Here is a 12351-nt window from a genome sequence, read left to right as displayed (position 1 = left end):
ACCACAACCTGTCACATTACCGTGTACACCACAGCTTGTCACATTACCGTGTACACCACAGCCTGCTGCTTTTCCGTGTACACCACAGCCTGTCACATTACCGTGTACACCACAGCCTGTCACGTTACCGTGTACACCACAGCCTCTCACATTACCGTGTACACCACAGCCTGTCATATTACCGTGTACACCACAGCCTGTTACATTACCGTGTACACCACAGTCTGTCACATTACCGTGTACACCACAACCTGTCACATTACCGTGTACACCACAGCCTGTCACATTACCGTGTACACCACAGCTTGTCACATTACCGTGTACACCACAGCCTGCTGCTTTTCCGTGTACACCACAGCCTGTCACATTACCGTGTACACCACAGCCTGTCACGTTACCGTGTACACCACAGCCTCTCACATTACCGTGTACACCACAGTCTGTTACATTACCGTGTACACCACAGTCTGTCACATTACCGTGTACACCACAGCCTGTCACATTACCGTGTACACCACAGCCTGTCATATTACCGTGTACACCACAGCCTGTCACATTACCGTGTACACCACAGCCTGTTACATTACCGTGTACACCACAGCCTGTTACATTACCGTGTACACCACAGCCTGTCACATTACCGTGTACACCACAGCCTCACACATTACCGTGTACACCACAGCCTCTCACATTACCGTGTCCACCACAGCCTCTCACATTACCGTGTACACCACAGCCTCTCACATTACCGTGTACACCACAGCCTCTCACATTACCGTGTACACTAAAGGCTCTCACATTACCATGTACACTAAAGGCTCTCACATTACCGTGTGCATCACAACCTGTCACATTACCGTGTACACCACAGCCTGCTGCTTTTCCGTGCACACCACAGTCCACAGTCTGATTTTGCAGATTGAATCTATGTGCCGGGGAGACAGGGTGTCGCGGAGGAGGGTTGATATTGGGGGGGGGAAAAGGCAGGGCCATGACACTGGGTCTTAACGCTCCTCTGGAGAGCTGGTGCGGACACGCTGGCCCGAATTGCCCCCTCCTATGCCTTTAAAACCCCGTGATTCGGGACAGTCTCAGCAGCGTCGCACCGATGCAAACGCCCCACACCTACCCTGGACATGGACCTGCAGTATTTCCGACTTCTCATTGCGATCAGCACAATGATACTCCCCAGCGTCTCCCGAATCGACGCGTGGAATCCTGAGCCAATCAGTCACCGTCTTGGGCTGGATGGGTCTGCCGTTTCTGTAAAACTCGATTTCACGGAATGTTTGGATCCATCTCCTCCTGTAGCGACAGGTCAGCTGCAGGTCACCTCCTTCCCAAACTACAGGCGGGTCAGCTTCTAAGGCCAGAAAGCTGTCTAACGTTGGGAGGCAAAATCACAAAGTTAGAACTTTGATAAAGGTTTCATTCCACCACTTTATTTTGTGGAACATTCAATTTAAGGCTTCGTTCCTCAATTGCCTCCACTGTGTATCGTCGACATTATGAACGCCAATGTCAGTTTCAACCAGTGGAATATCACTGGAATATTGGCATTCCCCATTCAGTCCCTATCCCTGTTCTAATCCGATCTAGAACCAATGGAGAACAGGGATGAATTTGTGACCTGTCTGTCTTGAATTTGTCCGTAGTCTGAATGGGGAGGGGGTGAGGGGGGGTGGGATCGTGGATGTCTCTCTACCCCTGTCGTAATTTCCCACCTTCCGGATCAACTCTGCTTCATTCGGAAAGCTAAAGAGACAGCGTGTTGGGAGGCACTGGCAAGTCTAAACTTCAGGCGTTATTTCTGGAACCAACTGACGACTTCACGTGAGAAATGTCGCCAATGCTCCAGTAGATGAACGCACTTAGCTGCAGGAGGGGTTGAGGACTGACTGCCAAAGATAAACGAAATATCTATTCTCTGCTGAACTGCGTCGGGAGGTTGCACTGTTTCAGGCAGACGGTTACCATGTGGTAGATGGTGTGTGCCAGGCGAAACAAACCCACGAGGGAAAGTCGATCGGCCATCCATGTGCAATTTGTATTTAATTTTGTTCAGTGAAAGTCATAAGGCGACCACTACTTCAGAAGATTTTTTTATTTAAAAAAACTCAATTAAAGATTTATCAACAAAGAAAAAGATTTCAAGCACATACATTGGTCTACAAATGACAACCATAATTACTCCTAAAGCCCCGATTTAACCTGGCTCCCGGTTACGCCCCCCTGTTAAGGCAACAGTAAAGCCAGATAGATTTAAACAGACCCAGGCAAAGCATCACTAGACCCTGGAGTTGAGGATTCAAAGCGATGAAGTTAAAAATGCTGTGGATGCTGGAAAATGCTGGATGAATTCAGCAGGTCTAATGGGGGAAATGGATGAGTGGATGGATGGATGTATGAATGAACGAATGAATGGACTGGGGGGGGGAGGTGGCAAAGTTAAGTGGCTCAGGGGTGAAGGTGAATCCTGCAAGTTGGTAAGCGGGCAGTATGAAAGGTGGGTGGGGTACTAGGGTGACAGATGAGAGAGGTGGTGGGGTGGGAGGGGGTAGGGGGGCTTGCGGCAGTCTGGTCAGGTGTGTGAGGTGGTGTTGTGACTGATGGGCACAGTGCCAGGCGGTTAAGGTGGCAAGAATTCACCAAGACTCCAACGACAGCACCTTCCAAACCCAAGATCGCTACCACATAGAAGGACAAGGGCAGCAGGCACATGGGAACACTACGACCTGGAGGTTCCCTACCAAGTCACTCACCATCCTGACTTGGAAATATATCGGCCGTTCCTTCACTGTCACTGGGTTAAAATCCTGGAACTCCCTCCCTAACAGCACTGTGGGTGTACCTACACCATTGGGTCAAAATCCTGGAACTCTTTCTCTAACAGCACTGTGGGTGTACCTACACCACAGGGACAAAATCCTGGATCTCCCTCCCAAACAGCACTGTTGGTGTACCTACACCACAGGGACAAAATCCTGGAACTCCCTCTCTAACAGCACTGTGGGTGTACCTACACCACAGGGACAAAATCCTGGAACTCTCTACCTAACAGCACTGTGGGTGTACCTACACCACAGGGACAAAATCCTGGAACTCACTCACTAACTGCACTTTGGGTGTACCTACACCACACGGACAAAATCCTGGAACTCCCTCCCTAACAGCACTGTGGGTGTACCTACACCAGAGGGTCAAAATACTGGAACGCCCTCCCTAACAGCACTGTGGGTGTACCTACACCACAGGGACAAAATCCTGGAACTCCCTCCCAAACAGCACTGTGGGTGTACCTACACCACAGGGACAAAATCCTGGAACTCCCTCCCTAACAGCACTGTTGGTGTACCTACACCACAGGGACAAAATCCTGGATCTCCCTCCCAAACAGCACTGTGGGTGTACCTACACTACAGGGACTGGTTCAAGAAGGCAGCTCTCCCATCACCTTCTCAAGGGGCAATTAGGGATGGGAAATAAATGCTGGGCCCGGCCAGCGAACCCCACATCCCACGAGCGAATAAACAAAACAACGAGTTGTGTGAGGTGCTCGCCTAGCATTTGGGTGAGAGGTGTACGTTGGCAATGTTGGTGAGGTGACATATCTCCAGGCGGGTAACGCATGAGGTGGGTGATGTCCCTGGGCAGCAGGAGGACAGCGTGGAGGGTGGCCGAGGTGGTTTGTGGGCGAGGCGGGTGAGGTTGTAGAGTTTCAGTTGAGTGAGATGAGAAAGGCTGAGAGGTGGGTAGTGCTGGAGGTGTCGGGTTGGAGCTGTGCAGGGGTGCAGGTGGGCTGAAGTAGAAGGGTGACAGGTGGGTGAGGTGGTAGCTTGGTGTATAGGGGAGGTGCTGGGCCGTTAGGTGGACACGGTGACCGGTCAGTGACCCGGCCATCTAGCAGGGGTATGATGGTGGGAGCACAGCAGGTAAGTGAGGTGGTAGGCTGCCTCATGGGGGGGTGAGGAGGGGGGTGGGGGAGGTGGGCGAGGAGGGGGGCGGGTGAGGAGGCAGGTGGGTGAGGAGGGGCGAGGGTGAGGAGGCGGGTGAGTGAGGAGGCAGGTGAGTGAGTAGCGGGGTGGATGAGGAGGGGGGTGGGTGAGGAGGAGGGTGAGTGAGGAGGGGGGTGGGTGAGGAGGGGGTGAGTGAGGAGGGGGTGGGTGAGGAGGGTGGTGAGTGAGGAGGGGGTGGGTGAGGAGGGTGGTGAGTGAGGAGGTGGTGGGTGAGGAGGGGGTTGGGGGAGGAGAGGGTGTGTGAGGAGGTGGGTGAGTGAGGAGGGGTTGGGTGAGGAGAGGGGAGGGTGAGGAGGCCGGAGGGTGAGGAAGGGGTGGGAGAGAAGGGGTTGGGTGAGGAGGGGGTGGTTGAGGAGGCAGGTGGGTGTGGAGGGGGGAGAGTGAGGAGGCAGGTGAGTGAGGAGGGGGGTGAGTGAGGAGGGGGGTGGGTGTGGAGGGGGGAGAGTGAGGAGGCAGGTGAGTGAGGAGGGGGGTGAGTGAGGAGGGGGGAGGGTGAGGAGGGGGGAGAGTGAGGTGGCAGGTGAGTGAGGAGGGGGGAGAGTGAGGAGGCAGTTGGGTGAGGAGGCAGGTGGGTGAGGAGGGGGGAGAGTGAGGTGGCAGGTGAGTGAGGAGGGGGTGGGTGAGGAGGGTGGTGAGTGAGGAGGGGGAGAGTGAGGAGGCAGGTGGGTGAGGAGGGGGGAGAGTGAGGAGGCAGGTGGGTGAGGAGGGGGGAGAGTGAGGAGGCAGGTGGGTGAGGAGGGGGGAGAGTGAGGAGGCAGGTGGGTGAGGAGGGGGGAGAGTGAGGTGGCAGGTGAGTGAGGAGGGGGGAGAGTGAGGTGGCAGGTGAGTGAGGAGAGGGTGGGTGAGGAGGGTGGTGAGTGAGGAGGGGGGTGGGTGAGGAGGGGTTTGAGTGAGGAAGGGGTGGGTGAGGAGAGGGCTGGGTGAGGAGGCAGGAGGGTGAGTAAGATGCTGGGTGAGGTGGGTGAGGAGGCAGGTGGGGGAGGAGGGGGGTGGGTGAGGAGAGGGGTGGGTGAGGAGGGGGTGAGTGTGGAGGGGGTGAGTGAAGAGGGGGTGGGTGAGGAGGTGGTGGGTGAGGAGAGGGGTGGGTGTGGATGGGGGGTGAGTGAGGAGGAGGGCGAGGTGGGCAAGGTGATAGGCGGACGAGGGGGCAGGTGGGTGAGGTGGCAACCGGTGAGTTGAGCGAGGCTCCAGGAGGGCAGTTGGCTAGCTTGGAGGTCGGCAGGAATGGGAGATGGAGAGAGAGCATGATGGGGGCAGGAGACAGAGCGTGAAGGAGACAGGGAGAGAGGGGAAGAGAGAGAGAGAAAGGGAGAGAGAGAGAGAGTAGGAGATAGAGAGAGAGGGGCAGAGAGAGAGTAGGAGAGAGAGTAGGAGAGAGTGAGGAGTTGAGAGAGAGAGGGCAGAGAGAGAGGCAGAGAGAGAGAGTAGGAGAGAGTGAGGAGGTGAGAGAGAGAGGGCAGAGAGAGAGGCGGAGAGAGAGAGTAGGAGAGAGAGAGAGAGTAGGAGAGAGAGGGCAGAGAGAGAGGCAGAGAGAGAGAGTAGGAGAGAGTGAGGAGGTGAGAGAGAGGGAGATTAGGAGAGAGTGAGGAGGTGAGAGAGAGAGGGCAGAGAGAGAGGCGGAGAGAGAGAGTAGGAGAGAGAGGGAGATTAGGAGAGTGTGAGGAGGTGAGAGAGAGAGGGCAGAGAGAGAGGGGGAGAGAGAAAGCGTGGGGTAGAGAGGGGAGGGAGAGAGAGGGTGAAAGAGAAGAAAGGGGGAGAGAGAGAGGGAAGGAGGAGATAGAGGAAGAGGAGAAAGAGCAGGAAGGGGAGAGAGAGGAAGTGGGAGAGAGAGCTTGGGAGGGAGAGAGGGAGTGGGATAGAGAGGGGGAGGGGGTGAGAGAGAGGGAGGGGGAAAGAGAGGGAGGGGGAAGAGAGGGGAGGGGAGAAAGGGAGGGGAAGAGAGAGAGTGAGGGGTGGAGAGAGAGGGAGGGGGAGAGAGGGGGGAGGGAGGGGGAGAGAGGGGGTGAGGGAGGGAGGCAGAGAGAGGAAAGAGATGGGGAGAGAGACGGAGGGGGGGAGAAAGAAGGAGGGGTGAGTGATAGGGGGATGGAGGGAGTGGGGAGAGAGAAGGAGGGGGAGAGAGAGGGAGGAGGGAGAAGACGGAGGGTGGAGAGAGAGGGAGGGGGAGAGCGGGAGGGTGAAAGACAGGGAGGGGAGGAGAGAGAGTGAGAGGTGGAGAGAGGAGGGAGCATGGGTCTAGAAGGGGGGAGGGAGGGGGCAGAGAGATGCAGGGGAGTATAGAGGGGGGGAGAGAGGGACGGAGAGTGGGGGTGGAGAGAGAAAGGGGAGAGAGTGAGGGGAGGAGAGAGAGAAAGGGGGGGAGGGAGAGAGTTGGGAGAGAGAGAGTAGGGAGAGAGAGAGCGGGTAGGGAGTGAGAGGGGGGACAGAGATGGGGAAGAGAGAGGGAGGGATGAGAGATAGGGAGGGGGCAAGAGAGGGAGAGGGGTAGAGAGGGACAGGGAGAGAGAGGGGTGTAGAGAAAGGTAGGGGGAGAGAGAAGGAGGGGGAGAGAGATGGAGGGGGAGGGAGGGGCGAGAGAGGGAGGGGGTGAAAAAGAGGGAAGGGAGGAGAGAGAGTGAGGGGTGGAGAGGGAGAGGGAGGGGGAGGGAGAGACAGGGGGAGAGAGAGTGCGTGGAAAGAGAGAGTGGGGGAGAGAGAGTGGGGAGCTAGATGGAGGGGGGAGAGAGGGAGGATGGAAAGAGTGAGGGGTGGAGAGAGAGAGAGGGAGGAAAGAAAGACTGGGGGAGAGAGAGGGGTGTAGAGAGAGAGGTGGTAGAGGGGGAGAGAGAGAGGGGGCCCTAGAGAGACAGGTGGTGATAGAGAGTGTGGGTCGAGTGAGAGAGAGGGGGGATAGATAGAGAGGTGGGGAGAGAGAGAGTTGGGAAAGAGAGAGAGAGCGGGGAGATGGTGAGATGGGGGAGAGAGAGAGGGGTGAGTGAGAGAGGGGAGACAGAGGGGGGAGAGAGAGAGGGAGAGGTGGGAGAGAGAGAGATCGGAGAGAGAGAGATAGGGGGGAGACAGAGAGAGTGGGGAAAGAAAAAAGGGAGAGAGATAGGATGAGTGAGAGAGACAGATGGGAGAGAGAGCTGAGGGGACAGAGAGAGGCGGAGAGAGAGTGGGGAGAGAGAGAGGTGGGAGAGAGAGATGAGGGAGAGAGAGATGAGGGAGAGAGAGTGAGGGAGAGAGAGGGAGGGGGAGTGAAAGGGAGCGGGGAGGAATGGAGATGGAAGGGGAGAGAGAGAGGGGGGGAGAGAGAGGGAGGGGGAGAGAGAGAGTGAGGGGTGCAGAGAAAGAGCGGGGAAAGAGTGAGGGGGGAGAGAGAGAGGGTGTGAGAGTGAGGGGTGGAGAGAGAGGGGGAGAGTGGGTGGGGGAGAGGGAGATGGGAAGAGAGACAGGGAGGGGAAGAAAGAGGGAGTGGGGAGAGAGCGGGAGTGGGGAGAGGGAGGGAGGGGGAGAGAGAGGGAGGGGGAGAGAGAGAGTGAGGGGTGCAGAGAAAGAGCGGGGAAAGAGTGAGGGGGTAGAGAGAGAGGGTGTGAGAGTGAGGGGTGGAGAGAGAGGGGGAGAGTGGGTGGGGGAGAGGGAGATGGGAAGAGAGACAGGGAGGGGAAGAAAGAGGGAGTGGGGAGAGAGCGGGAGTGGGGAGAGGGAGGGAGGGGGAGAGAGAGGGAGGGGGAGAGAGAGGGAGGAGAGAGGGAGAGGGAGGAGGCAGAGAGAGATAGGGGAAGAGAGAGGGGGAGAGAGTGTGAGGGAGGGGGAGAGAGGGGTGAGAGAGAGAGTGGGCTAGAGAGAGAGGGGGATGAGGGGGAGAGCGATGGGCGGGGGAGAGGGAGAGGTGGGGAGTGAGAGAGGATGGAGAGAGAAAGAGAGCTAGTGGGATAGATAGAGATAAGGGTGCGAGAGATTGTGAGAGAGAGAGAAATGGTAGAGAGAGAGTGCAGGGAGAGTGTGAGAGGGAAGAGAGAGGAAGGAGACAGAGAGGTGGGAGAGAGAAAGGGGGAGAGAGAAGGGTGGAGAGAGAAAGAGAGCAGAGAGAGAGAGAGAGAGGGGAGCGAGAGAGAGATTTGAGAGAGAGAGCTGAGGGGATAGAGAGAGGGAGTGAGACAGAGAGGGGGAGAGAGAGATGGGGAGAGAGAGATAGGGAGAGAGAGGGAGGGGGAGAGAGTGAGGGAGGGAGAAAGAGGGGGAAGGAGTGGCTAAAGAGGGGGAGGGAGGGTGCACAGAGAGGGGAGGACTTGGGAGGAATAGAGGGGTGGATGGAGGGGCAGCGAGTGAGAGGCAGAGGGGAGAGAGTGTGGAGAGTGAGAGGGGGCAGAGAGAGTGGGGAAGAAGAGAGCATGGTAGAGAACAAGAGAGAGAGAGAGGGTGGGAGAGAGAGTGTGGAGAGAGAGAGGGGGAGAGAGAGAGAGTGAGGAGAGAGTGAAAGGGGCGGAGAGAGAGGGGTGGGGAGAGAGTGGGGGAGAGAGAGGTAGAGGGGGAGAGAGAGGGAAGGGGAGAAAGCGGGAGGGGGAGAGAGATAGAGAAGGAAAGAAAGATGAGGATATAGAGGTAAGGGGAGAGGGAGGGGAGAAAGAGGGAAGAGTGAGCGAGAGGGCGTAGAGAGAGAGAATGAGGAGAGAGTGAGAGGTGGAGGGGGGTGAGAGAGAAAGGGTGGAGAGAGAGAGAATGAGGAGAGAGTGAGAGGTGGAGGGGGGTGAGAGAGAAAGGGTGGAGAGAGAGAGAATGAGGAGAGAGTGAGAGGTGGAGGGGGGTGAGAGAGAAAGGGTGGAGAGAGAGAGGGGAGGAGAGAGAGTGTGGGGAGAGAGAGAAGGAAGAGAGAGGGGGAGAGAGAGAGGGGGGAGAATGTGATGAGGGAGAGAAAGGAAGGTTGGAGGGAGAGAGACGGGAGAGAGGGAGTGGGGGAAAGAGAGTGAGGGGAGGAGTGAGAGTGAGGGGCACACAGAGAGGGAGGGGGAGAGAGGGAGTGGGGGAAAGAGAGTGAGGGGAGGAGAGAGGGGGGAGGGGGTGATAGAGAGGGAGTGGGGGAGAGAAGGGAGAGAGAGAGAGGGGATGAGGGGAAGAGAGAGAAGGGGTGTGAGAGAGCGAGGGGGGTGGGAGAGGTGGGGGTGAGATATGGGGGGGAGAATGGGAGAGTGAGAGAGGGGGTAGGAGAGAGGGGGAGGGAGGGAGGAGAGAGGGGCGAGAGAGAGAGGTGGCATAGTTAGAAAGTGAGGAAGTGAGAGGGGGAGAGAGAGAGATAGAGGAATAGAGATTGAGAAAGAGAGAGGGAGAGAGAGTGATTGAGGGAGAAGAGAGAGGGGTAGAGAAAGAGAGGGGAGAGAGGGGGGAGTGTGATGGGGGAGAGAGTGGGAGAGGGTGAGAGAGGGAGGAGGAGAGAGGGGGAAGGAGGAGGGGGTGAGGGGGTGAGAGTGAGGCAGGGGAGGAGAGAGAGTGAGGGGTGCAGAGAGAGTGGGGAAAGAGTGTGAGGGGGTAGAGAGAGCTGGGGGGATTGAGAGACGGGGAGAGAGAGAGATGGGGGAGAGAGAGGGAGGAGGAGAGAGAAGGAGGGGGAGAGAGGGTGTGAGGGGGAGGGGGGGCCAGGGAGGTGGGGAGGGAGAGTGAGAGAGAGAGGGGGGGAGAGAATGAGGGGGGGGAGACAGTGGGAGGGGGTGAGAGAGGGAGGTGGGGAGAGTGAGGGAGGGGGGAGAGAGAAGAGGGAGGGTGGGAGGGAGAGGGATGGGGTAGCGTGTGGGAGTGGAGGAGAGGGTGGGAAAGAGGGAGAGAGAGAGAGAGACGGGGAGGGGGCGTGAGAGAGTGGGAGGTGGGAGAGAGTCGTGGGGGGGAAGAGAGATGGAGGGGGGAGATACCGGGAGGGTGGGAGAGAGACTTAGGTGGGGAAGAGAGATGGAATGGTGTAGAGAGGGAGGGGGGGTAAGAGCATGAGGGGGTGAGAGAGGTGGGAAGAGAGAGAGGGGAGAGAAAGGGGGGTTGAGATAGGGAGGAGGGGAGAGAGAGGGAGGGCAGGAGATGGGAGGGAGGTAGTGGGGAAGAGAGAAAGAGTTGTGTAGTGGTGGAGGGAGAGAGAACTGGAAGGGGAGTGACAGAGGGGTGGAGAGAGAGGGAGGGGAAGAGAGAGGGCGGAGAGACGGGATAGAGATTGGGGGAGAGAGACGGAATGAGAGAGGGTGAGAGAGAGGGGGAGACAGAGCGAGAGGGGAGAGAAGTTGTGAGGGATAGAGGGGTGCACTGAGGTGGGGAGGGAGGGGGTGAGAAAGGGGGGAGTTAGAAGGAGGGGAGGAGAGGGGGAGAGATGATGGAGAGAGTGAGGGGGCTAGGGAGAGTGGGGTTAGAGAGGGGGGAGAGAGAGAGGGTGGAGAGAGGGGGAAGAGAGAGAGAGGGGTAGAGAGAGGGGGAGAGAGAGGGGGAAGAGAGAGAGAGAGGGAGTGGAGAGAGGGGGCTAGAGAGAGAGAGAGGGGGAGAGAAAGACAGAGAGAGAGAGAGGATTTGAGAGAGAAAGAGTAAGAGAGAGGGGGGAGAGAGCGGGAGGGTGGAAAGAGGGAGGGGGGTGAGAGAGGGAGGTTGGGAGAGTGAGGGAGTGGGGATAGAGTAGTGGGAGGGTGGGAGAGAGAGGGATGGGGGAGCGTGTGGGAGTGGAGGAGAGGGTGGGAGAGAGGCATGGTGAGAGATAGAGTGGGGGAGTGGGGGGAGAGAGAGAGAAATGGGGAGAGAGAGGTTGAGAGAGAGAGCGGCTGGGAGCGAGAGAGGCGGGGGAAAGAGAGGTGAGACATAGAGAGGGAAGAGAGAGTGAGGGGAGAGAGAGAGAGAGGGGAAACAGAGAGATGGAGAGAGGTGGGAGAGAGAGAGGTGATAGCGAGAGGGGAGAGTGAGATAGAGAGATAGGGGAGAGAGGGGGGCGAGAGGGAGAGGGGGGTGCGAGAGATAGGGGAGAGAGAGAGGGAGAGAGAGAGAGGGAGAGTGGGGGAGAGAGGGAGCAGAGGAGAGAAAGAGAGTGGAGGAGAGAAAGAGAGTGGAGGAGAGAGAGAGGGTGTGGGAGAGAGATGGGGGAGAGAGAGATGGGAGAGAGAGTGGAGGAGAGAGAGAGAGGGCGTGGGAGAGAGAGGGAGCAAGAGAGATAGGGGGAGAGAGAGATTGGAAAGAGGGAGTGAGAGAGAGAGAGGAGGTAGGGGGAGAGAGGTGGGGGAGAGAGGGAGGGTGTGGGAGAGAGATGGGGGCAGAGAGAGAGAGGAGAGAGAGAGGGGGTGAGATAGAGAGGGAGTGAGAGAGAGAGAGAGGGGTAGAGAGAGAGAGGGGTAGAGAGAGAGAGGTGGGAGAGAGAGAGAGGGTATGGGAGAGAGATGGGGAGAGAGAGAAATGGGGAGAGAGAGAGATGGGGAGAGAGAAAGGGAGCGAGAGAGAGAGAGGGTATGGGAGAGAGATGGGGGAGAGAGAGAGATGGGGAGAGAGAGAGGGAGCGAGAGAGAGAGATGGGGAGAGAGAGAAAGGGAGCGAGAGAGAGAGAGGGGGGGAGAGAGAGAGATGGGGAGAGAGAGAAAGGGAGCGAGAGAGAGAGAGAGGGGGGTGGGAGAGAGATGGGGAGAGAGAGAAAGGGAGCAAGAGAGAGAGAGGGGGAAAGAGAGAGGGAGCGAGAGAGAGAAATGGGGAGAGAGAGAAAGGGAGCGAGAGAGAGAGAGGGAGGGAGAGTTGAGGAGAGAGAGAGAGCGGGGAGAGAGCAATAGAGAGCAGAGGAGAGAGAGGGGATGAGAGGGATAGGGGAGAGAGAGAGAGGGAGGGGAGGAGAGAGAGAGGGGAGGAGAGAGATAGGGGAGGAGAAAGAGAGGGGAGAGAGAGGGGAAGTGATAGAGTGGGGGAGACAGAGGGAGGGGGAGAAGGGGAGAGAGAGGTGGAGAGAGAGAGAGGATGGAAAGAGAGAGAGAGAGAGAATGGATCAAAGCTGTTACCTAACCTGTTACGGTGATGGATATTGACGGTGAGATGGTTTCCTTCTTGCCTGCTTGGCGCTTACAGTAATAAATCCCCTGGTGTTTGCTCTTCACCTTTTTCATGGTGTAGTTGGGTTGATGCCCTTTCTTTAATTGCCTCCCGTTTCGATAGAAAGTGAAGACACCGTAAAATCTGTCATTACCGGCAGGCCCCGAGCACTTCAGACTAACATCTTCACCGGACAGCGCAGCTCTTGGTTTGGCTTCCAGGATTATGTCTGGATCGGAAGCTGGGAATGGACGAGAAACATAAAACACCTGCACAGTTTGAACGATTTGGAGCGCACAATTCAAATCTTCAAGGCTGTTGTGTTTAAAAT

At 57.3% G+C, this 12351-nt stretch overlaps 1 protein-coding gene across 1 annotated transcript in view; it reads right to left on the bottom strand.

Moving 5' to 3' along the window:
* LOC121274993 (Fc receptor-like protein 2) overlaps positions 1-12351 on the bottom strand; it is a 75631-nt gene that overhangs the window by 41911 nt on the left and 21369 nt on the right. The window contains exons 3-4 of the mRNA XM_041182388.1: positions 11995-12289; positions 1130-1381 (exon numbers count right to left, since the gene is read on the bottom strand). Coding sequence (XP_041038322.1) covers positions 1130-1381; positions 11995-12289 — 547 coding nt within the window. The remainder of the gene's footprint in view (positions 1-1129; positions 1382-11994; positions 12290-12351) is intronic.

This window comes from Carcharodon carcharias, assembly GCF_017639515.1.
Source record: "Carcharodon carcharias isolate sCarCar2 chromosome 39 unlocalized genomic scaffold, sCarCar2.pri SUPER_39_unloc_7, whole genome shotgun sequence".
In the NCBI taxonomy this organism is placed as follows: domain Eukaryota; kingdom Metazoa; phylum Chordata; class Chondrichthyes; order Lamniformes; family Lamnidae; genus Carcharodon; species Carcharodon carcharias.
Note: the sequence above shows the minus strand (reverse complement) of the source record. Positions and strands in the feature narration are given on the sequence as shown.